Below are 21,174 nucleotides of genomic sequence, written 5' to 3'. Positions count from 1 at the left end.
GTAAAACGGGGGCTCGGGGGGGGGGGGGGGCGGTGCTGTCAGATGTTTTTTTACCTTAATGCATAGGATGCATTAAGGTAAAAAAAAATTTACCTTTACAAACCCTTTAACTTAAGGGGGCTGAATAATTTTGCACGCCCAATTTTTCAGTTTTTTGTTTGTTAAAGTTTGAAATATCCAATACATTTCGTTCCACTTCATGATTGTGTCCCACTTGTTTTTGATTCTTCAAAAATATTTACAGTTTTATATCTTTGTTTGAAGCCTGAAATGCGGCAAAAGGTCGCAAAGTTCAAGGGGGCCGAATACTTTCGCAAGGCACTGTGTGTGTGTGTGTGTGTGTATATGTGTGTGTATATATATATATATATATATATATATATATATATATATATATATATATATATATATATATATATATATATATATATATATATATATATATATATATATATATATATATATATATATATATATATATATATAAAAAAATTGTCATAGTAGGTGTCACAAGTGTAATAGAGATATTCATTAAAAAAATACCAATGTGAAAAAACTGTTGGAACTGATCAAATTTTATATATGAAATCATCAGAGTGACTGTATTTTTTCAGAACAGATAAATAAAGTGGCCACTATATTGAACCCTGTAAATCTTCCAATACTCTGAAGCCAGGAAAATAATATCCATGCCGCTTGCCAGATTCGTAGGATCTCAAATTATAGAGCTCAAAGACGACTGTGCATCAGCCAGCCTGCAAGAATACAATCCTCCTGTAGTTCAGTTTAGCGGTAGTATTCCGCTGATTGCAGTGGGATATTATTTAAACAAAAGACTTCCAGACAAGAAATATCCTATGTTCCAGATAGTCCTGGATGGTCTCGTTCAGTAGAGGACAAAAGTGGACTTCATGGTGTAGCATGTCTCAAAAAGGTTTATTCATAAAAAAAAAAAGCAGCAAACGCTTGCATCCAAAAAGACATAGTAAGAACATTTTAAACGGCTGCTGCTGCACAAGCCAGCTGACTGTTGCACTTGTGACACCTACTTGGTCATATTTTTGATATATTCATAAAAAAAAAATATTTCACATAATTATTTTCACTGAGTGCATGCGCGCTTGTTTTTTATTTAGTTCAAGCAGTATTTTTTTAACCTGAGCAGAAAACTACCTTCTGTCCATCTCAGCAGTTCACCTCAAGGGCTCTCTGAATCTGCTGTTGGATTGCTTAAAGCGGGGGTTCACCCAAAAATAAATGTTTAACATTACAATCAGCCGAGTTGTCCTAATGACAATCGGCTGTTTTTTCTTTTTTTTCCCGTACATACCGTATTTCACCGCCGCTTCCGGGTATGTCTTCTGCGGGACTGGGCGTTCCTATCTGATTGACAGGCTTCCGACCATCGCATACTAAGCGTCACGAGTTGCCGAAAGAAGCCGAACGTCGGTGCGGCTCTATACGGCGCCTGCGCACCGACGTTCGGCTTCTTTCGTCAACTTGTGACGCTTAGTATGCGACGGTCGGAAGCCTGTCAATCAGATAGGAACGCCCAGTCCCGCAGAAGACATACCCGGAAGCTGAATGTAATGTTAAAAATGTATTTTTTGGGTGAACCTCCACTTTAAGTTGTCACCAGGTACAGGAATCAGAGTGGTCTCTGAATCAAGAAATGTTTTCATCAATAACCAGGAAATGGGGGGGGGGGGGTGTCCTTTTAGGTGGACCTGTTTACCAAACATTTGAATGCCAAGGTTCCACTTTTGATCCAGAAGGTTGCTTTGGTAAAAGCTTGTGTATACCCCAAAAAAGGAGTAATTGACAAGTCAGAAATTGGTGCTGCCTTTTAAAATCTAAGAATGCCTTTCATGAGCGAGCCTTGGGCTCTTACTAGAAGCCATGGTCTCCGTTCTGTAAGAAAAAATGAACCACCAAATTTGTGTTGATCTGAAGCAAGTCTTTTTCACAGTGAAGGGGTGCCCTCACTTGTGTGGGTAGGGGGACTTCTGGACTGGGGAAGTTGCAGATCACTGGGTTTGTAGCATGGTGTCCAGAGGATACAAGATGGGGCTTAAGGGTTCTTTCAGCGCCCCTCGTTTTTTTTTTTTTTTTTTTTTTTTTTTTTTTGTAAATTCTTTAAGTTTTTAGGAAAGGGTAAGGTGTACAACACAGACTATTGGGCATACCCAGGCTTCAGTAAACAAGACAAAACAAGCGCACAAACTAAAGTAAATGGCTACCAAAGCATAAGCCTCACGCAATACTTCTGGTATGCTTCAAGCATATGCCGGGAATAACAGTATACTAGATTTATTAGTAAAAGATAATAAAAAACAGGTTGGCACTAATTGTGGGGCCGTTGCCGTTGACACTGTCCAAATGTCCCGTACTTTAGAGAATTTATTGGGGCATCCTCTAGATTCCTATGTAGAGTTGTACAATGGTATAATTTTTTTTATTAACGGACTTCCAGAAGTCTAAGGTAGGGACCTGGGTCCCGCCTCTAAGTTTTTCATTGTGTCAACATGCCAATGATGGTATACCCACAGGTAGAATAATACAGCAATATATCCATGACCTACTGGCGAAAATAACTTTTAAGGGTGTTTACATAGAACAATCTACTTGACATCATGAAGAGCACTGCATATTAAGTATTGGTCTATATCCTGCCAATTTTTTCATGATTCACTGGTTTGGCAACATAAGCACTGACACTACTGTGCTAAAAAAACATTTTTTATTCTTGCAATGTGCCTTGCTAGAAAATTTAAGTAATAAAAGGGGTTGTAAAGGTACAATTTTTTTTTTTATTTTTTTTATTTTTTTTTTTTTTTTATTTTTTTCCTTAACCACTTGCCCACCAGGTAAATTCTGGCACTTCTCTCCTTCATGTGAAAATCACAATTTTTTTGCTAGAAAATTAATCAGAACCCCCAAACATTATATATTTTTTTTAGCAGACATCCTAGGGAATAAAATGGCAGTCATTGCAATACTTTTTGTCACACCGTATTTGCGCAGCGGTCTTACAAGCGCACTTTTTTTGGATAAAAATCACTTTTTTGAATTAAAAAATAAGACAACAATACATTTTGCCCAATTTTTTTATATATTGTGAAAGATAATGTTACGCCGAGTAAAATGATACCCAACATGTCACGCTTAAAAATTACGCCCGCTCGTGGCATGGCGTCAAACTTTTACCCTTAAAAATCTCGATAGGCGACGTTTAAAAAATTCTACAGGTTGCATTTTTTAAATTGCAGAGTAGGTCTAGGGCTAGAATTATTGCTCTCACTCTAACGATCGCGGCGATACCTCACTTGTGTGGTTTGAATACCGTTTTCATATGCGGGCGCTACTCGCGTATGCGTTTGCTTCTGCGCGCGAGCTCGTCGGGACGGGGCGCTTTAAAAAAATTTTTTTTGGTTTTCTTTATTTTTATTTAGTTTTATAATTTTTTACACTGAAAAAAAAAAAAAATATTTGATCACTTTTATTCCTATTACAAGGAATGTAAACATCCCTTGTAATAGAAAAAAGCATGACAGGTCCTCTTAAATATGAGATCTGGGGTCAAAAAGACCTCAGATCTCATAATTAGACTTTAATGCAAAAAAAAAAAAAAAAAAAAATGTCATTTTTTCAAATGACAAAAAAAAAAAATGTTTCTTTAAGAGGCTGGGCGGGACTGACGTTTTGACGTCACTTCCGCCCAGCAGAGCTATGAGGACGGGTGAAGGAGATTTCTCCTTCAGTCCCGTCCCCGCTCAGCTGCCGGACACATCCGATCCCCTCCGCCGCTACCGACGGCTCCGGTAAGCGGCGGAGGGCGCGGGAGGGGGGGGGGCCCCTCTCCCGCCACCGATAACGGCGATCTCGCGGCGAATCCGCCGCGGAGACCGCCGTTATCGTGTACACCACCGCCCCCTGAAAAGATGAATATCTCGGTTGTGGCAGCAGCTGCTGCCGTTATCGAGATATTCATCTTTAAAAAGGAGGACGTCTTTTTGACATGGGGCGGTGGTCAAGAGGTTAATGGGTTCCTTTTACCTTGGTGCAGTCCTCTTTCACTTACCTCATTCTTTGATTTTGCTTTTAAATGTCCTTATTTCTTCTGAGAAATCCTCCCTTCCTGTTCTTCTGTCTGTAACTCCACACAGTAATGTGAGGCTTTATCCCTAGTGTGGAGTGTCGTGCTCGCCCCCTCCCTTGGACTACACACAGCTCCTTTATCTGCAATGTAGAGAGCGTCCTGATTCTCCTGTAGCCCAAGAGAGGGGGGCTAGCACGACACTTCACACCAGGGAGAAAGCCTTGCATTACTGTGTGTAGTTACAGACAGAAGAACAGGAAGTGAGGATTTCTCAGAAGAAATAAGGACATTTAAAAGCAAAAGTGAAGCAGGACTGCTCTAAGGTAAAGGAAGGTATTTAGGAAATAAAACATTGTACCTTTCAACCCCTTTGAAGCAGCGTTCCACACAAAAGTGGAACTTCCACTTTAAGCACTCCTAGTGCATGAGGAAGAAGAGGAGGAGAAGCGGAGGCGGAGAAGACATCGATATTGGGTACATCCCATCATTGCCAATCGTGAAGATAGGTGTCAGTTTTGGGTCCTCTATAATAAAGAATGCTCCTTACATTAGTGATCAGTGGGAAGAATGCTCCTAACATTGGTGGTCAGTGGGAAGAATGTCCCTTACATTTGCGGTCAGTGAGAAGAATTCTCCTTACATTGGTGGTTAGTGGGAAGAAGGCTCCTTACATTGGTGGTTAGTGGGAAGAATGTGCCCTTCATTGGTGGTTAGTGGGAAGAATGTGCCCTTCATTGGTGGTTAGTGGGAAGAATGTGCCCTTCATTGGTGGTCATTGGGAAGAATGTGCCCTTCATTGGTGGTCATTGGGAAGAATGTGCCCTTCATTGGTGGTCATTGGGAAGAATGTGCCCTTCATTGGTGGTCAGTGGGAAGAATGTGCCCTTCATTGGTGGTCAGTGGGAAGAATGTGCCCTTCATTGGTGGTCAGTGGGAAGAATGTGCCCTTCATTGGTGGTCAGTGGGAAGAATGTCCCCTTCATTGGTGGTCAGTGGGACATTGTCTTTGTAGTTTGGGTCTCACAAATCATAAATAGCTGGGCACCCACGGATAAATCTAATGATTTGCTCATGATCGAGGACGTCTCTTTTTTTTTTTTTTTTTACCTGTTTGGAGCACATTGTTCCTAAGGGAATAACCAGGAAGTGAATTTGTAGTGGAAAAATGTGCTTGAGAGGGGCTACTATGCTGAAAGGATTGGGTGGGACAAGGGTTAAAAAGCTGCTTGTGCTTACAAAGTTGTACTGAAATCGTGTCTATATTATTCAGGTACGATTTGCATGCTACTTGAAGGTTTAACATTGAGGTCTATGGACATCAACTCGCATGGAAGTTGGAGCAAAGTAGTGCAGGGACTACTTTGAAGTATGGTGTTCATTGAAAATCATAGAGAATGACTTGTCATACGATTTTACAGTACACAATCGTGAGACAAGTCGTATAAGTGTGAAAGGGGACTAAAGAAGAGTCAGTTCCCTAGCACAGCTCCTCATTTTGTGAAAGTCATACACTCTACTGCAGATAATTTTTATGTAGCTGTCGGGAAATAAATCATTTAAGACTGCCCACAGTACATTTACATCATTACTTTGACAACAAATACCAGTTTTATGGCAGCAGCTAGCTGCTATAACCTCAATTTTTTTTTTTTTTTTGTACTGCGGGCGATTCTGCATCATTAACAACATAAAGTGGAGGTTCACCCGAAAAGTTAATTTTTAACCTTGGATTGATGCTCATTTTGTCAAGGGGAATCGGGTAGTTTTTTTAAAATCTAAGCAGTACTTACCGTTTTAGAGAGCGATCTTCTCCGCTGCTTCCGGGTATGGACTGTGGGACTGGGCATTCCTATTTGATTGACAGGCTTCCGACGGTCGCATCTATCGCGTCGCAATTTTCCGAAAGTAGCCGAACGTCGATGCGCAGGCGCCGTATAGAGCCGCACCGACGTTCGGCTTCTTTCAGCTACTCGTGACGCGATAGATGCGACTGTCGGAAGCCTGTCGGAAGATTGTCAATCAAATAGGAACGCCCAGTCCCGAAGACCATACCCGGAAGCGGCGGAGAAGATCGCTCTCTAAAACGGTAAGTACTGCTTAGATTTTAAAAAAACTACCCGATTCCCCTTGACAAAATGAGCATTAATCTAAGGTTAAAAAATGTTTTTAAGGTCCACTTTAAGACCCGGACCTTTAGGCAGCTAAAGGACCCGGCTAGTTTTTGCGATTCGGCACGGCGACGCTTTATCTGACAATCGCGCGGCCGTGCGACGTGGCTCCCAAACAAAATTGGCGTCCTTTTTTTTTCCCCCACAAATAGAGCTTTCTTTTGGTGGTATTTGATTACCTCTGCGGTTTTTATTTTTTGCGCTATAAACAAAAATAGAGCGACAATTTAGAAAAAAATTCAATATTTTTTACTTTTTGCTATAATAAATATCCCTCAGTTTAGGCCGATACGTATTCTTCTTCCTACCTATTTTTGGTAAAAAAAAATCGCAATAAGCGTTTATCGGTTGGTTTGCGCAAAATTTATAGCATTTACAAAATGGGGGATAGTTTTATTGCATTTTAATTATTATTTTTTTATTACTACTAATGGCGGCGATCAGCGTTTATATTATTTTTTTTTTTTTCATGACTGCGACATTATAGCGGACACTTCGGACAATTTTGACACATTTTTGGGACCATTGTCATTTTCACAGCAAAAAATGTATTTGAAATGCATTGTTTACTGTGAAAATGACAATTGCATTTTGGGCGTTAACCACAAGGGGGCGCTGAAGGGGTTATGTATGACCTCATCTGTGTTTCTAACTATAGGGGGGTGTGGCTGTAGGTGTGACGTCATTGATTGTGATTCCCTATATAAGGGAACACGCGATCGTTGACGGCGCCACAGTGAAGAACGGGGAAGCTGTGTTTACACACAGCTCTCCCCGTTCTTCAGCTCCGGGGACCGATTGCGGGACTCCAGCGGCGTTCGGGTCCCGGAGCTTTGGACCGGGTCGCAGGAGCGCGCCGCGTGCCCGCAGCCCACGGCTGGGCACTTGGAGGACGTACCTGTACGTGCTTGTGCCCAGCCGTGCCATTCTGCCAACGTATATGTGCAGGAGGCGGTCCTTAAAGGGTCACTAAAGGAATGTTTTCTTTTTTTTAGCTAAATAGCTTCCTTTACCTTACTTCAGTCCTGGTTTCATGTCCTCATTGTTCGTTTTTGCTCTGATGTTGTTGTAATTTTGCTCTGTTGTGGACACTTGCTGGTTGTCTGGCTCCTTATGAAAAAAGTCATGGGAGACTTTAGTTTAGTTTTCCTAGCCATGACTCTCTATGGCACTGTCCAGCACAGAGGCTTGAAATAACATGCAAAGACTAAACTAATTTCACTTTCGTTTTTGCATCTAGGAGGTACATTATATGATTGCTTTTTATCTATTTTTAATCGTTTTTAAAGGAATCAGTTTAAGCGGTGGTTCACCCTTATTAACATCTTTTTAGCATAAAATTCGGCATAGTAGTGCGAGCGACAGTATGCCTGTCTTTATTTTTTTATCCCCGTACTCACTGTGCACTCGTAGATGGAAGATTACGACTCCCCGCGGGGAATGGGCGTTCCTATGGAGAGAGAAGGTGATTGACGGCCGGCTCTGGCACGTCACGCTCCCCGAAGACAGCCGGAACAGGTCTCGGCTCTTCACGGCGCTATACGGCGCCTGCGCACAGACTATGCGCAGGCGCCGTGAAGCGCCAAGTCCTATTTCGGCTATTTCCGGAGAAGCGTGACGTGCCAGAGCCGGCCGTCAATCACCTTCTCTCCATAGGAACGCCCATTCCCCGCTGGGAGTCGTAATCTTTTATCTACGAGTGCACAGTGAGTACGGGGATAAAAAAATAAAGACAGGCATACTATAGCTCGCGCTACTATGCCGAATTTTATGCTAGAGGGAAATTTTTTTTTTTTTTTTTTTTTTTATCAATAAGGTGAACCCCCGCTTTAAGTATTATGTCTCTATACCCTGTAAACAGTCATTTCAGCAAAACATTTTTTTTCCTTTAGTGATCCTTTAAGTGGATAAAGTGGCTCCAGAGGCAGATTCGCCACAAGATCACTTTTATAGGCAGCGTTTAGCCCAGAGCCGATCCAATCTGTGGCTGGGCAGTAAGCATAGCCCCCACCTCGGCTCTATGCCCTTGGAAGACCCGAGCAACATCACTTCCGCCCCGAAAGGGATTTGTTTTGCTTTTAAATGTAAATGTGGGATCCTGAGGTCTTGTTGACACCCGATCTCGCAATAAAGAGGCCCTGTCGTGCTTATTTTATATTGGGCCCCTTTCACATGGTCGGACCGTTCAGGTCCGCCTGTCAGTTTTGTCGGCGGACCTTAACGGCCGCTCCATACATCTCTATGGAGCGTCGGATGTCAACGGAGATGTGTCCGCTGACATCCGATCTGCTAAAATCAGACGGATGGCGATACGTCGCCATCCGTCCATATCGGATCAGGTGAGATCTGATGAAAACGGACATGTTGTCCTTTTTCGTCCGATCTCTCCATAGGAGACATCGGCGCTGGGCAAAAATTAATGTAAAGCGTCGCCTATGGAGATTTTAAGTACCGTAGTTTACCGCCATTCCACGAGCATGACATGTTGGTTATTTATTTACTCATCCTAACATCTTTTACAATGGATAAATAAATTGAATAAAAAATAAAAGTATTTCCCCAAAAAATTGCGTTGTAAGAATGCTGTGCAAATGCGACAAATGTAGACATAACATATTGCAATGATCGCCATTTTATTTCCTAGGGTTTTTAGCAGTAGCCCTAGGAAATATAATGCAGATCATTGCAAAATATTATATATATAATGTTTGGGGACTCCAGGTAATTTTCTAGCAAAAAATTTTAACTAATTTAAACAAAAAATTCCAGAAAAGGCCTGGAGTGTGCATGGGCTGCTGACATCACCTCCCAAGATGATAGTAGCAGCAGCAGCACTCCAAGGTCTTTTGGGTTTCTACATAAGGGGGGATTTTACAGTTAAGATGGTTCTAAAGGCAGAACCACCAAAACCACTGCACCGATCAGGTAAGTTTGACGTGTTTCTTTTTTAATAGCCCTTTACAGTGGAAGATTGTTAAAATTATTAGTTTGGGGTAGGGTCTCTTTAACATTCATAATTGTTTAACTTGTTTGGGCTAAGAAAGCTTATGATTTCTGTTTGGAAGTCCATTGGTTGTACAGAAGAAACCGCGGCACCTTTCATGCCCGCTTTCCAAGGGGGGGGCGGCTAGTCAGCTCTGAGTGCCAAGGTTAAAATTTCATTGGCCCTCTTATGACTCATCCCCCCTTCCTTTCTGGCAAACTCACAAGAGTGATAGCGAGCTGTGCATGATGTCATAAGCCTAGGCTTTTTTTTTTACCTGGCAGGAAACGGGAAGTGGGATGTATAATGTATTTACTGGCAGAAAAAAAAATGTTTTACTATCCAAAGTTAAAACAGTGCAGAAGATTTAATGGTAAGATGAAAAAAATGACTAAAGTTCCACTTTAAGGCTGAGTGCACATTACTGTGTGATGGGAATGTACTGTTCTTCAGCAGACATGCAAGGGCAAATGCATAAATGGCAAATGCATCAGAAAAAAAATGGCGTTTTCACACTCAAAGGCGCCTGGCATCATGCGTTTCCATGCAATGCGATAAAAAAAAAGGGGGGGTCAATGACTTAATTCCCTGCATTTCTGCAGGTAGGGCAGTGCATTGAAGTGCAAATTGCAGGTAATTAAGTCTACCAGCTGTAATAGAAATATCCAGTTTTGTCTGAAAATGACCCTCTAAACATATCTGTTCACATGTAAAATGTTTATTGCATATTAAAGGTACACTGTCATGAATATATTATATATTTTTTTTAACAGATATTTTAAGATGTCTAACGGTTATGAAGATCACATGGATGATGTATGCAGGGAGGATAATGGTAGAACTAACTTAATTGTTAACTACCTACCTCAGAATATGACACAAGATGAGTTGCGCAGCCTTTTCAGCAGCATTGGTGAGGTGGAGTCTGCAAAGCTAATTCGAGATAAAGTTGCAGGTTAGTATGTTATTTTTTCACTTTGTTAAAAATTAAAACTGGCCTCTAAATGTTGGTTAAAATGCAACAGCTATTTGTATCCAAAAGCACTACATTGGTAAATCTAAAACTTGGTAAGAGGATGAAAACATTAATTGGAGACATACCCTCACTTTGCGCCCCCCCTCCCTTCTTTTTTTTGTGCTTCCTGGAAGCCTACACTCCCACCCCACTCATCCTTTCTCCTTTTAGGCAAGTGGCATGCGTATGCATAGGTCAGGTAGGAAACTGCTGGTGTGGACAGCTTTGATTCAAAGGAATAGGATGGGAATTTTTTTTCTTCAACACAATTTTTGACAGTGTATGTCATTTTCGTTCAGTAAACTCTCTATTTAATCCAAAATCAAATGTTAAAAAGCAAACAATCTTTTTTTTTTTTTTTTTTTCAATCTTTTTATCCATTTTTAAAACAATTATACATTATTCTTACTGCAGAATTGAATATTCTATTGCGTCATTTCTCAAGGAAATCAATATTCAATGCTAGTTTCTAGTGTCCAATTCTGTATTGGTCTCTTTAACATATAATTCTATGCATTATCCATCCACCATTCATTCCTCCCATTCATCATCCACACTAAGCTAAACATATACATAAGATTAATACCAAAAAAAGTTTTTATTTTTTTTTTAAAGGGCACAGTCCTGTTCATATATACTGTAAAAATCTTAACAAGGTTTTTAAACTCTTCCCACTGTTGCCAACCTTTTGGCCTTTGATTAACTGAATTCTCTTAATAAAAATATATAATAATCATTGGCCTTCCATAGCTTGCATTTCTCCCATCTTGCAGATTCATTTAATTATTGTGGGTCTTTTTGATTTTTGCCAGTTACGGCTATTATTGTCCTAGCTGCTGTTATCATATGGCACCAGATATCTCGCCTGATGGCTTTCATTGATCCTTGCATAATCGATAGTATTGAGATGTCGACACTAGATTGAGTATCATATGCCTACACCTTACGATAAATATCAAATATTTTAAGCCAGAAATCTTTCACCATTGTGCCCTTTTCCCTAAAAACACCTCCAACATGTTTCTGAGTTATTTCCATTTATCTTATGCAGGTCACTTGGGCACCAATACCATATTATCATAATTTTATTTCTTTCCTGGTGTTTAGCCGCACTAGCTATTTTATGTATCAAATAAAATGCCTTTTTCCATTCTGTTAGTGAAATTGATTTTTCTATTTCCTTTTCCCATTTTCTTATAGATGTTAATTCCTTAAGGGAACCTGAAGGAAGTAAGAGCTTATATACATTTGATAGATTATGAGTCGGTCTCTGTTCCTGTACTAATAGTTTTTCAAAATTGGTTAGCGATCTATCAATCAAAGAAAACTGTACCCTAGATCCTATATATGTATGCAACTTCTGGAACTGCATCCATTTGTGATTTGTGCTCATGTTCAGGCCCCATGTTGGCTAGCTGAGGAATCTTACCATCCACTAGTGTCTGAATTATCCTTGTATTCTCATTCCTGTTCCATTTAAGAAAAGTGGTGGTCTCAAGTGATGGTGGAAATTCAGGATTAGAGAACAAAGGAGTCATTGGCCCAATCTGTGTGGAAAGTTTTTTTTATATATATAAACCATTAAATCCCAAACCTTCAGAGCAAGCCCTCAATTTTCAAATATTTTTTTATTTTTTTTTGTCCTGATTAGGGTTTCTCTTTTTATTCGTTTTATGAGCCCAAATAAAACTTCCTATAGCTTTACGTAACTTTGCCATTAAATTCACTGAATGGATCAAAGGAATTGCTTGAAATACGTATAGTAGCTTTAAAAATATATAAATTGTCACTATGCTAATCCTCCCCATCCATGAATATACCCCCTTCTCGTATCTTTTGAAGTGTCTTCATTATTTTACTGATATATTCAACATCTCTGACTTATCATAGTTTTACCTCCCCAAACCTTTTAATTTCCTGTATAAGATTTGGTAATGTTATTATTGGGTTAGTGACGTATATTTGTCATCCGCATATAGTAACATCTTGTACTCCTTTCCTTTTTAATTCAAATCCCCTGAATATCCCTATTATTGCTAATAGCTGTAGTAAAGGTGTTCCATTATTAACACCTATTAAGGGGGGGGGGGGGAGGGACACCCTTGTACCATTTGATATCTTTACATAGTCTTTACTATCTTTTCATAGTCGGAAAGTATGCCGTTTGTACCTAGTTTTGCTTTAGGATTGGAACATAAAGCCATTATCCTCATGAAGCACCCGGGGTCCCACCACAAGCTGTCTAAGCGCTTCTGTCAGAAAACACCATCCCATCGAATGCTTTTTCAGAATCGATTGATATCAAACATGATGGGATGGTGTCCTGGGCATATTCCACTAATGTACGTGTTTTTATTGTGTTATCCCTTGCCCTCCCGCTCATTAATTTTAGACCAAGTTGGTTTTATTACAATGTGTAAGAAAAATAGGTGTCAGTCTATTCGCAATAATTTTACAGTATAGCTGCGAAATTGGATGATAATTACCGCATAACGTATGGTCCTTTTCGGGTTTAGGGATAATTGAAATATGTGCTTCCAAACTCTGTGGGGCAAAAGGTTGGGCATTGGATATAAAAATAATTTTTTTTTTTTTTTTTTTTTTTTTTTTTAGGATAGGGGTTGATATCTCCTGGAACATTTTATAAAATCTAGGGGTATATCCGTCCTGGCCCGGGACCAGCGTGGCTATATCCTGTTGTATTTCCTCTAGTGTAAAATCTCTAAATCTCCCATTTTTTTTTTTTTTTTTTTTTTTTTTTTGGACGGACGGGCAATGCTTTTTCCCCTATTGACCTACATCCTTTTAATTTTCTGCCCCGTCCTTTTGTTGTATTGGTATATTTATATAATTTAGTATAATATGCATGAAATGTTTGTGAGTTTTCCACAAGATCCTATGTTGATTCCCCAGAGATTTTTTTTTAATTATAGAGGTTAAGGGTTGCCGTTATAGGGTTCTCGCCAATAATCGTACAGACTTATTTTCCGGGTTAGGCTGGGTTCACACTACGGTTTTCCCGTCCGTCAGCCGCATACGATTTCAGTATTGAAAACGTACGGGCCCGGACGGGAAAATGTATAGATAGACAATGCATTGCAAATCGTATGCACTCAAATGCATCCGGGTGCGTACGATTTGCTGGCAAAACGTTTTTTAAACGTACGCAAAACCGTGTTCAACCACGGTTTTGCGGCCGTTCTTAAAACAGTATGGCAAACGCATACGTTTTCCTTTAACATTAATGTCAATGGAAAACGCACATATGTGCGGTTCCATACGTTCCCGTCCGTTTCAGCCGCATACGGTTTTCCATATAAATCGTATACGGCTGACGGACGGGAAAACCGTAGTGTGAACCCAGCCTTAGTAAAACAAGGCTCTATTTTTATTAGGGCCGAAACAACTAATCGATTATGAAAATAGTTGTCAACTATTTTCATAATCGATTAATCGGCCAGTTGATTAGTTGGCCTGCATATAGTATGCATTATTTGTTTACATATCGGGAAATACAGTGCAGCACACATACAGCTCAGTACACCATTCATACATGTCACTAAGTGCCTGAGAATTTGTGAATGTGAAAGTGTGAGGAGCAATGCCTCATGGGACATGTAGTCCTGGGCAGGAAGTGAGTGGTTCTAAACGCAGAAGTTTTTTTACCTTGCTATAGGGGGCGCTCTATACTATACTTTGCAGCTTGCTATTGAGGCTCTCTGAGGGCAGAAGCATTAGTGAGGGACCCCAGAAGTGGAGGATAAGGGCTGCTCTGTGCAAAACCATTACACAGAGCAGGGAACTATAACATGTTTGTTTAAAAAAATAAAAATCACTTTCAAGACTGCAGGGAAGATGAGCATCTGAACCCAGAGAAAGTGGAGGTAATAGAAGGCATTACAATTATTGTAGTTGGTTATTATTTTTTTGACCACTGCATATGGATATTTAAGAATAAATTGCCTTTTTTTTTTATTTACATATTAACTAAATTGTACACCACACTTTTTTTAAGATTATCCGATTAGTCGATTAATCGAAACAATAATCGGCCAACTAATCGATTATGAAAATAATCGTTAGTTGCAGCCCTAATTTTTATCCCTTACACAAAAGGATTGTTCATTAAGCAGGGTCTGCAGCTCAATATGTTTTTCATTCAAACATATTTTATCTTCTGCTATAAGTTTTTGTTTATGTATATTTTCTAAGGTTGAAATTTCTTTTAGTAACAGATATTTTAGATTTGTCTGCCTTCAATCTAGCCCCATGTTTAATGAACAATCTTCAGTGTTTCCCACTGCAAGGGAATCAAAGTTTCACGAATCTGTAAAAATTCCTTTATTGCTTGGGGAATATCAATTTTACATATTTTATTCCTAAGCAAGTTGTCATTAAATTTCCATATCCACTGCGGTTTCCTATAGTCAGATACTGCCAGTTCCATATATATTGGAGCATGATCGGACCACAGAAAACTACCAATATCAGATGCAAGGGTCATCATTAATCCTGCTTGATTAATAATGCATATCACAGAATAGATTATTATTTTTTTATGTACAAAATGGATTGTGAGAATCTTGCGAGCTACCTAGTGCAATTTAAAAAAATGTAATTAAATAAAAAAGATGATCAACAAATGTGTGAAAAATAACAGAAATTAAACCTATATCATGCACATGTAGGAAATGGGAGGGAAAACTAGTGGCGCTATAGGTTTAATTTCTGTTATTTAAAAAAAAAATGTCACTTAACGTGGCAGCTTTATTCACATGTTTCATTGGCGCTGTGGTGGTATAGGATATCAGGGGCGGTCATGTATCTAGTACCAGCGGTTCATTAACCACTTAAGCCCCGGACCAATATGCTGCCTAAAGACCCAAGGGGTTTTTACAGTTCGGGACTGCGTCGCTTTAACAAGACAATTGCGCGGTCGTGCGACGTGGCTCCCAAACAAAATTGGCGTCCTTTTTTCCCCACAAAGTGGTATTAGGATCACCTCTGCGGTTTTTATTTTTTGCGCTTTAAACAAAAATAGAGCGACAATTTTGAAAAAAATTCAATATTTTTAACTTTTTGCTATAATAAATATCCCTCAAAAACATATATAAAAAAATTTTTTTCCTCAGTTTAGGCCGATACGTATTCTTCTACCTATTTTTGGCAAAAAAAAATCGCAATAATCGTTTATCGGTTGGTTTGCGCAAAATTTATAGCGTTTACAAAATAGGGGATAGTTTTATTGCATTTTTTTTTTTTTTTTTCGTGACTGCGACATTATGGCGGACAATTTTGACACATTTTTGGGACAATTGTCATTTTCACAGCAAAAAATGCATTTAAATTGCATTCTTTATTGTGAAAATGACAGTTGCAGTTTGGGAGTTAAACACAGGGGGCGCTGTAACATTTAGGGTTCAGTGTGTGTGTGTTTACTACTGTAGGGGGGTGTGGCTGTAGGACTGACATCATCGATTAACGAATAGCCGCGCCGTCGTCCCGGATCGCTCCCCGAGGCTTGCCGACCGCCGCATGTACCCCCCACCCGCGTCAAGCAGAGGACGTATAGGTACGTGCATGTGCCTGTCCGTGCCATTCTGCTGACGTATATTTACATGAGGAGGTCGGCAAGTGGTTAACAAATGTGTGAAGCCAATTAAATTAATGTGCTGCGCTATCTCTTCCAAAATTAAAATGGATGAAATATATTTTATCTGTAAATTATACTGTTATATGTCACACACTGCTGTAACTATACGGTATATTAATGTAAATGGTTATACTATATAAAACGTGCAAATAAAAAATGTATAAATATAGTGCCACACAGTAGGATATAATAATTCATAAACGTGAAACAATTAGCGGACCTCCAGCTAGGGCTGCACGATTCTGGTCAAAATGAGAATCGCGATTCTTTTGCTTGGACTAAAGATCACGATTCTCAAAAATTGATTGCCAGAACCCCCCCCTCCAAATAAATAAACCTGTGATTTATTTGAAAATACGAATATATAAAAAACCGACCAGTGATATGTCTATAATGTTAAAGACCATATAACTCCTTTGAAAAAAGCAGAATCAGACTTTGATTTTGCTTTTTTCATAGGTGTTATATGGTCTTTAACAATCTAGACATATCACTGGTCTGTTTTTTTATAGATCAGAAGCAGTACCGCCGGCAAACCACTGGGTGGCGCATGGATACACACAGTTGTACAGAACTGTGAGAAAGATAAATACATCAGAAGCAGTACCGTCGGGAACCACTGGGTGGCGCATGGATACACACTAGAGTTGTATTGAACTGTTAGAGAAGCTCAGGCTGCTCACGTCTGTCCCGATGTCGGCGGCATTTGCGTTCCACGCTGGTTACGTGGAATGGCGGTGACATATAATAATCGCAGGTCATCCCGCGGGGAGATCGCAGGCGTGGAGAATCGAAATCTCGATTCTCTCCGCGATTAATCGTGCAGCTCTACCTCCAGCTGTTGCAAAACTACAAGTCCCATCATGCCTCTGCTTATGGGTGTCATGCTTGTGGCTGTCAGTCTTGCTATGCCTCATGGGACTTGTACTTCCGAACGGCGCATACAGCGCGTCACTAGTTGCAACAGCTGGAGGTCCGCTAATTGCATATCCCTGCTGTAGTGCATAAAACCGTGATATTCTAATTCAAGATGGAAAATCCGTCCAATGTAGTTGATATAAAGTGTGTGTGTGTGTGTGTGTGTATAGATCAGGGGTTGACAAATTTGCTTGGAATCTAGGAGCCAGCTAAAAAACTTAGGAGCCAGAAAACGCGCCCCGTCCCGACGAGCTTGCGCGCAGAAGCGAACACATACATGAGCAGCGCCTGCATATGTAAACGGTGTTCAAACCACACATGTAAGGTATCGCCGCGATTGGTAGAGTGAGAGCAATAATTCTAGCCCTAGACCTCCTCTGTAACTCAAAACATGCAACCTGTAGAGTTTTTTTAAAATCTCCATAGGCGACGTTTAAAGGGTAAAAGTTTGACGCCATTCCACGAGCGGACGTAATTTTGAAGCGTGACATGTTGGGTATCAATTTACTCGGCGTAACATTATCTTTCATAATATTAAAAAAAATGGGGATAACTTTACTGTTGTCTTATTTTTTAATTAAAAAAAGTGTAATTTTGGCCCCAAAAAAGTGCGCTTGCAAGACCGCTGCGCAAATACGGCGTGACAGAAAGTATTGCAACGATCGTCATTTTATTCTCTAGGGTGTTAGGATAAAAAATATATATAATGTTTGGGGGTTCTAATTAGAGGGAAGAAGATGGCAGTGAAAATAGTGAAAAATTACATTAGAATTGCTGTTTAACTTGTAATTAACTTGTAATACCAGCGGCCACCACCAGATGGCGCCAGCTTACACATCTGGTGGTAATAACTTGTAATACCAATGGCTCACCACCAGATGGTGCCAGCTCACAAAAAAAAAAAAAAAAATTTCTTTTTTTTTGCCCCCCCTTCCAAACCAAGTCGCCAGGACCCTATTTCTAGTCGCCATGGCGACCTGGCGCCCGGGATTTGTCGACCCCTGGTATAGATAGATAGATATCTGCAACTAACGATTATTTATATAATCGATTAGTTGGCCGGTTATTGTTTCGATTAATCGCATAATAGCCTTAAAAAAAAAATGTATTACATTTTTTTGGGCCAATTTGTTGTTGGGCAGATTACAAAACACAAATTGCTGCAAAAACACATTACATGCTTTTCTGAAGCTTCTCCATTGAAGTATATTGGACCCAAAAAAAAACAAAATGGCACCGTTTTGCGTTAAAAAGTCCTTGCCCTTTCCAAATACGCTGCAGCTGGAAAAAAAATCATGAACGTGTCCCATAGGAAAACATGTAAATGAACTGCAGTGTGTTTCTGCAAAAAGCACCAAAAAACAGAGGTGTGAACCCAGACCTGAGATGTTTAGTAACATAATGGGGTTAAAAAAAATAAGTACAAAGAGCAAATAATCGCTACTGTGAGGGGTTAATTTTTTTTACTGTGGGACAGTTTACAGTAGCGATTTTGCTTTTTTGTACTATAAAGGGCCAATTTTAGTTTTTTTAACCCTATTATGTTACTGGCCGATTTAATCAATTATGAAAATTGTAATCGATTAATTTCATAATCGATTAGTTGTCTCGGCATATATAGCTATCTCTATCTATCTATATAGCTGCTCACCTCTGATCTCACAACTAAGTTTGGTCAAACACGCTTATAAATCACTTTAGGGATTCTAGGCAAACTGTCTGTTTTAAAGCTGCGTACTGGTGCTGTCTCCTTACATGGAAAATGGTAATAGAAACTCCACGGCATTATATTGTTTAAAATTGTTTATTGTGCAGACAAATAAAACCCCAGTGCTGGTTACTCACATGGGTTAGGTGCGTTAATTGCACCGCTCTGTATACTGCCTAAAAACGCCAGGTAATGGCTGGGATCGTACATTCGTCCTCTATATGGTAGCTGAGCTGCCCTTCACACTGTCCAGTCCCCTCCCCTACATGTGACAATACAAGGGATTTGGTATCTTCCTTACCCCTGAGGAAGATACAAAATCCCTTGTATCCTCACATGTAGGGGAAGGGGACAGGACAGTCTAACAGACAGCTCAGCTGCCATATAGAGGACGAATGTACGATCCCAGCCATTACCCGTCATTTTTTCATGTTTTCCGTCTTGAATTAGAATATCACTGTTTTATGCACTACAGCACTTTATGATTCACATTTGAATTATCTATTATATCCTCCTCTGTGGCACTATATTTATATTTCATTTATTTGCATGTTTTATATAGTATAATTTACATTAATATATATTTACAGCTGTGTGTGACAGATAAAATATATTTCATTCATTTTAAAGATTTTGGGTGAGTTAGCGCAGCACATTAATTTAATTTTGAATGCATTATGTGTAGTCGAGTAATTTTTCTCTATCTGATGTTGAACCCTCCATAGATCCACGATCTGATGTTTTTTTTCTTTTTTAGTTGATTATTACTTTTATGTGCAAGAATAGCTGTCGCTGCAAGACCCGCGGCCGTGCCAAATATTTGTACATTTATTAAGAAAGCCAAGCATCCTTTCCTCTGCCTACTTCTCCCATCAATTACTATTCTCGGCCTATCCCAGCTTTCCATCTCACTCTCGGCAATGAAATAAGTTTAAGGCGGTCCACCCAAAAATTGAACTTCCGCTTTTCGGAACCCTCTCCCCCTCCGGTGCTACATTTGGCATCTTTCAGGGGGAAGGGGGGTGAAGATCCCTGTTTAAGACAGGTATTTGCACCCACTTCCGGGAATACACTCTTATGTCAGTCATGCCCCTGCCCTACCACCAACCCCCCCCCCCCCCCCTCAACTGCTGACATCGCGGGCGCGCTGGACAGGTAAGTGTCCATATTTTAAAAGTCAGCAGCTGCAGTATCTGGCTTTAAAAAAAAAAAAAAAAAAATTGTCAGAACCTCAGGGGAAAGGTGCAGTCATCTATCCATGATACAACTCTTGTTTAAAAAACCCTAGCACCATTTGTAACTCAAATTAAGCCCATACATTTCCAGGCCCAATAAATTGAGCACCCATAGTAAACCATTTCACCACAGGTGTTCAGACCACCCCCCTCCCCCCAACTAAGTATAAGCGAAATGCCAGGAAGAGGGAGAAAAAAAATCTTTTGTAGGGTATTTGAATGTTCTGAGAATTTTTGGACGAATTTTTTGTTCAAAATTGGCAGTCCATAGATTAGTCAGTTTTTGTTTCCTTCTTCCAGTGGATTGAACAAATAAAACTCCCCGCTGAGCTATTGTATTTTGACAGCAGGGAGACTTGCTGTGTGATTCCTATGCAATTCTGGGCAGTGCATCAGAAGCAGTGCATGTGCTACTTTTGGAAAAACATTGCAACCGTATCATATGGTACCCTTGTACCATGTGATCTGGCGAGGACAAACTCATTGCATTTGTGATCTGCATTTGGGGTGTCCTTAACTTTGCCCTGACACCTGCTGCAGTTTGCAAGGGCAATGCAATTGGAATGCGGTGCGGGAAATCTGCACAGATTTTTTTTTTCCACAACTCCTAGACAATGAAACAAAACCTACTTCTTTTTTTTTTGACCTGTGTTTTAAAAATAGTTTTTAAAAATGGTTTAAACAAAATAAACGTTAAAACCAAAAAAAAGATTAAATATCGCTAATATAGTACAAAAAAAAAATCGGCTGGAAAATAAGTTTAATGAAGTGGAGAATACAAACGTAGTTGGGGCTCATTAGGGGGTTAATAAAGGGTTTAACAAAGGAACATATTGTAAAAAAAAGTTTTTTTTATTGTCAGGGTTCCTTAAAGTGGTTGTAAACCCTGGACATGAAATGCAAACAAAACATATCCTTGTATAGTGTACACTTGTTTCAATTGAAGCGGTAGTAAGGCACCACAAAATAAAATTGCATTGAATCATAATGTACCAGTATGCATTGCACACTAGCACATTGACAGACTTAACCGCACATGAAGCCCTTCAGCGCATTGCTGTCACTACTCCTGTCGCTTCAATCTTCACCTGGTCTTCCTTCTGGGTTTGCAGGTTCAAGGCATGCGTGGCTGGCACAGCGCGGTGTTCTGCATTCCACAGCACGCTGTATGCCTTAAAAGCAGATGGTCACTGCGCACGTGTAATATCTCATAAATGTTAGGAGATATTTGTTGTACCTACAGGTAAGCCTGTTGGTAAGCTTACCTGTAGGGACAAGTAAAATAGTTAACCACCGTGGTAGTAAAGTTCAGGGGAAAAAAAACCCTCCCGGCCAGGTAAAGCCATAATGTGCTAGTATGCATCATACCAGCACTTTATGAAAGACTTGCCTTGA

General features: G+C 39.9%; 1 protein-coding gene across 4 annotated transcripts in view; it reads left to right on the top strand.

Annotated features, from left to right (window-relative positions):
- Positions 1-21,174, top strand: part of ELAVL1 (ELAV like RNA binding protein 1) — a 172,567-nt gene that overhangs the window by 8,638 nt on the left and 142,755 nt on the right. For 3 of the 4 annotated variants that reach the window (XM_040322498.1, XM_040322499.1, XM_040322496.1), the window contains exons 2-3: positions 10,024-10,205; positions 11,466-11,495. In XM_040322498.1, the coding sequence (XP_040178432.1) occupies positions 10,034-10,205; positions 11,466-11,495 (202 nt within the window). In that variant the 5' untranslated portion in view covers positions 10,024-10,033. The remainder of the gene's footprint in view (positions 1-10,023; positions 10,206-11,465; positions 11,496-21,174) is intronic. The other variant, XM_040322497.1, reaches the window with a different exon arrangement.

The sequence above is a fragment of the Rana temporaria genome, chromosome 1 (assembly GCF_905171775.1).
Source record: "Rana temporaria chromosome 1, aRanTem1.1, whole genome shotgun sequence".
Classification (NCBI taxonomy): Eukaryota; Metazoa; Chordata; class Amphibia; order Anura; family Ranidae; genus Rana; species Rana temporaria.
This window is presented reverse-complemented; position numbering and strand designations above follow the sequence as displayed.